Source organism: Otolemur garnettii, unplaced genomic scaffold, assembly GCF_000181295.1.
Source record: "Otolemur garnettii isolate 467f Iridium unplaced genomic scaffold, OtoGar3 scaffold00097, whole genome shotgun sequence".
Classification (NCBI taxonomy): domain Eukaryota; kingdom Metazoa; phylum Chordata; class Mammalia; order Primates; family Galagidae; genus Otolemur; species Otolemur garnettii.
This window is the reverse complement of record NW_003852492.1, coordinates 1,054,540-1,059,305: the sequence shown is the minus strand read 5'-3', so window position 1 is coordinate 1,059,305 and position 4,766 is coordinate 1,054,540. Positions and strand designations below refer to the sequence as shown.

Sequence of the window (4,766 nt, the reverse complement as noted above, 5' to 3'; positions counted from 1 at the left end):
TGCAACGTGGGGACAAAAAGTCACAGCTCCGCTCCGTGCTCAAGATGCTTTTTGGTCAATAATGGTGACAAAAGCCGAATTTCCTCCTATTCAGGGGAAAGACAGACACCACAGCCTTTCCCCCCACTGCCCGCCCCGCATACATCTCCTTTTCCAAGTGTTTCCTCTTTAATTATGACCTGTCTCCCCTCCCTCTCCCCTCGCCCCAGCCTCAGTGAAAGCTGCTCTTCTGTCACTCGTCACTCGCTGGCTGGCTGGCTGTGGGAGGAGCCCGCCGGAGAAAGCCGTGTGCCTGGGATGCCGAGAGCCAGAGAAAGGATCTGCTCCGAGTGGGGACGTTGCTGAGGATCCCCGCTGCCCGAGGCAGCTAAAAACAGGCGATTTGTCTCGGCTGGCTGCAGATTCCCGGAGGCACAAAGAGACCCAGGCCACCCGGAGGGACCGACGGACAGACAGATGGTCAGCGAGACCCGGAGAGGACGCGCGGCGCAGGCTGAGCTCCGGAGCCCGGGGAGAGAAAGTAACTGCACGCCCAAGTTGCCCGCCGGCTTCCCCTCGCCGCGCTGAGGAATGAGACCTTTCCAGCTCGACCTGCTCTTCGTCTGCTTCTTCCTTTTCAGTCAAGGTAGGACCGACGCGCCGCTGGAGTTGGGAGAAAGTCGGCTGGGTTGTCAGGGCGCGGGAGGCTGTGGGCAGGAATGTGGGCAGGCTCTGGGAACTCGGGCTGATTGATGCGTCTCTGGGTGCCCGGCTGAGATGCCCTGGCATTGCCTCTGTGCCTTTGCAAATGCAACAAAATGGTACTGTTTATCTGCCTTCCGAAGGACGGGGTCTGCGAGGGGAGGGGGCGACTTGTCAATATCCAGCTCAAACTCTCCAATGCAAACGAGTTCTTTATGCTCTTGGTGTGTTAATTAGGTAGTATCTCCGTGGCTGTGCGGCTCTGAACTTCTGCGCACCCCCTCGCCTTCAGACCCAGCTTGAGGAAGGCAGGGCAGGGAAGGAGAGCTTTGTTTAGGTGGATATTTCAGCTGGAATAAGGTCTGACTTGCACTAGTGTATTCAAAAGCGAACGTGTGTGGTTTGCACAGTTGCAGAAGGGGCTGCAATTACAGAATGTGCCGTGGGGTTAATTTGCAGTGGCTGGGAAATCTGGTGAAGAGTTTCATTGAACGGCATAGAGCTCCCTGAATAAGGCTGAATTCTGAAGCCTACACAGCCCCGATTCCCTGTATAAAATGCAGCTTCACCCTCTGTGCTGATTGTTTCCTTTCTGCAGCCCGGTAGGGGCAGAGAGGCAAGCTGGTGAACTCTCCTGAAGGAACTTTGCCACCCCTGGGCTCCCTGCCACTGGGAGCCGTGGGGCCGGTGGTGGCAGAGAGAGGGGAGGAATTTTCATGAGGAGGATTGTAAGTCCCTATTTAGCCAAAGGCATCAAAAGTCACCTGTGGAATTGAGTTAGAAGGGACAAGTATACCTCGGTGCTTGCCCAGTCTTTTGGAATGCCAGTGCCACCTCTGCCATCTGAGGCAGCATTTGTGCCAGCCAGCATGGCTCCGAGAGGAACAGGACTCTCCCAGAAAAACCCACAACAGAGCACGTCCATCTGTTGATTAAATGAAGGGTAAAAGTTTTCGAGAAAGCAGAGCACCGCCATGGGTGGCTGGCATTGCACGCAAACAGCACGGCTCCCATTCTCCCCTGTCAGGGAGAAGCCAAATGGAAGCAGAAACCTGGCTTCCTTCCTCCCCTCTCCCACTGGTACTTGTGGTCACTGCAGGTTTTCTCCTTATCTGTGCAGTTCAAACTTTGCTTTTCACCCTCCTGATCAAAGCTGGGGAGCCCCTCCTTCATATACGTGTGTGTTAGTGTGTGTGTGTGCGCCTACGTCGTGTATAATGCTAATGTGTTCTCATGTATTCCTGTGGCCGTGTGCTGCTCACCAGGGATCTCTAGAGCAGCAGGAAGATAAATTGCCTTCCCCAGAGTTTTCAGGCTGAATGAATAAGAACTATCTCTGAACACTGGTTTGGAGACAGGTTCGGTTCTGTTACCATTGTGTGGATTACCCTCTGTCTTGGATGTGTGCGCACCTGCTTATGGGCACACACGCACAAGCACTCACCTGCTTATTCTGCTTTTCTTCTTACCAATTCACTCAGGAAGTTGTATATAGAATCCCTGAGAGGCGGAGGGAATCTTCCATACACACACAGCCCTTCACACACACAGGTGTGCATGGGATCAGTGCACATTGTCATCAGTCCTGTGGTTTTAGAAGCTGATCAGCGACTCTTATCTAGACTGGCATGAGAAGCCTATAGGTGTCTCAGTGTCTCCCTGGCTGTCTAAATCATTAGAGTGTGCGTCTTCTCCTCTGCTTATCCTTCCTCTGCACAGAGCTGTTTCTTGACTGCCTCATATGAATCTTTAAATATTTACCTGGAGGTTAAATGCTCTGTTTCATCTACCCTTACCCCTGTGGGCACTAGGGAGAAGCCACAGCATCTTGCAATCCAGAGTACCTTGCTACTCCAGAGTATTCTGAGCTTGCCCACCCTACTTAATGGTAGATGCCCATCCGTGGGACTCCAAACCATGTCTAAAGAAAGACGGAGATCGAAGTGGACGGCCAGAGCACCCCACACCACTGCATGCTGTAGTTCAAAGATGGCCTCTGGCCACAGGAATTAAGGGTCAGGCGGTCAAGAGGGAAGATGGTTTAGGACTTTGTTGAGATATAAATGTGACTTGATCTGTGGACTTTTTTAAATACAGAGGATGTTTTGAGTACTGTGAATTCCCAGAGAATTCTATATGGACATCTTTCCATAAGTGCCTAGTTTACACACGGCCTTAGCCCCACATAGGACACACATTCCAGGTATGGGCGACATCTCCCCTTCTGACAAGTCACAAGAGCATCGGCCCACATGGCTCCAGATAGCACCTGCTATGACCCCTGCCCCCACCTGGGACCAAGGCTGCTCCCACCTGACATCCCCAAAGAGCCCCTGGCCTGCCTCCTGCCCCCTGTGGTGCTTTTCCAGGGACCTGCACAGAGACTTGGGGGTGGCCTTCACTCATAGAATGCAAATGTCCAGAGTTCCTTTTAGGGCTTTATCTGGCACGCTGAGACACAGCCATCTGCTGCCCAACACCTCTCACAGTAGGAATCTGCGTGCCATTTCGGCGTTTCTGGGAATACTGTCACCAAGCCTTGTGCTCCCAGTGCACAGGGAGTACTTCAGACAGTGCTCTGAAGACTCTGATCACCAAACATGCAGGTCGTCTCTTAAAGTTCATCCTCACTGTCCTTTGCCTCCTAATTTGTTGAATATTTATTCATCTTTACTTTTGTTTTTGGTTTTGATTTTTGGTAGAGATGGGGTCTCACTATGTTGCCCAGGCTGGTCTCAAGCCTTTGGGCTCAAGTGATCCTCTTCCCTCGACCTCCCAAAATGCTGGGTTACAGGCACGAACCACCACGCCCGACCTATTCACCTTTACTTTTTTTTTAAAATAAGCCTTTAGAGAAAGAGCAGACTTAATGTATAATTAATGTGAGTAATATGCTGTGTTCCTATCCTTTTAAAGTTTAGGCTTTTTGTGTAGACCGAGATCAAGATATTTCTGCATCTTTCCTAAGGTGGCAGCAGAAAGGCTAAATGCTATTCCACTCTTTCTGCCCCTGCCGATGTCCCTGGCTCCCAGGAAGACAGAGAGCTGCCCGCGTGAGCTGCTTGTGAGTTTCCCTCTTGCTGGGGACGCCTCCTCCCTTAGCTGACAGGATGGTCGTGCTTTGTACAGAAAGGGATAATGTCACAGCACAATTTGCCTCCTGCAGAGAAGAGGCATGTTCTGCCCCTGGGTGAAAAGGAATCGATTCTCTTGTCATCCATAAACTTAGAACTTGCCGCATCTTTTTCCCTCCATCATTGCAGTTCACCCACAACTGTTTCCTCCCATGCCCTCCTCATTCTTCAAGTCCCTTCTCATCCACCTTGCACGTACACATCTTAGGTAGCTTTGAGGAGCTGTGTCTTTGTGGGACTGATGACTCCCTGCCTCCGCTGAGATCTCCAGTTCTGAAACAGCGAGGGGAGGGGCAGAGGTACAGACTTGGCGTCTTCTACTTCATGTGCTCTTAGGAAGGTGTTCTCTTTACTCTGGCGTTCCCAGAGAAACATGTCCTGCCTTGCAACTTCCCGGTTCGGAAGGCAGGAATTCTGCTGAACCTTCTCTTGTTGGCTTCGCATGTGTGCTATGCTGCCCTGAAGGGTTTGGGGTGAAAGTGAAAACTTAGATTTCCCTGCTAGTGACATCCCTGAGCTAAGGATTAATTCAGGGTGCCATATTCTCCACTTTGGGTAGGGCCAAAGGAACCCATTTGCTTCCCCCATGGGCAGAAAACACCAAACTGGGCTGTCAGGTGGTTGTGAGAGGGCAGGGGGTCATGGTGACCTCCATCTCCCAGGGGGTCACGGTGACCTCCATCTTCCAAGGGGTCACAGTGACCTCTCTCTCCCAGAGGGTGATGGTGACCTCTCTCTCCCAGGGGGTCACGGTGACCTCTCTCTCCCAGGGGGTTACGGTGACCTCCATCTTCCAAGGGGTCACGGTGACCTCTTTCTCCCAGGGGGGCACGGTGACCTCTCTCTCCCAGAGGGACACGGTGACCTCTCTCTCCCAGAGGGTGATGGTGACCCCTCTCTCCCAGGGGGTCACGGTGACCTCTCTCTCCCAGAGGGTGATGGTGACCCCTC

At 52.3% G+C, this 4,766-nt stretch overlaps 1 protein-coding gene across 2 annotated transcripts in view; it reads left to right on the top strand.

Annotated features, from left to right (window-relative positions):
* Positions 1-211: 211 nt before the first annotated feature.
* The window catches only part of KIRREL3 (kirre like nephrin family adhesion molecule 3), a 489,958-nt gene continuing 485,403 nt past the window's right edge, over positions 212-4,766 (top strand). For both annotated transcript variants that reach the window (XM_012808957.1, XM_012808956.1), the window contains exon 1: positions 212-625. In XM_012808957.1, coding sequence (XP_012664411.1) covers positions 571-625 — 55 coding nt within the window. In that variant the 5' untranslated portion in view covers positions 212-570. The remainder of the gene's footprint in view (positions 626-4,766) is intronic.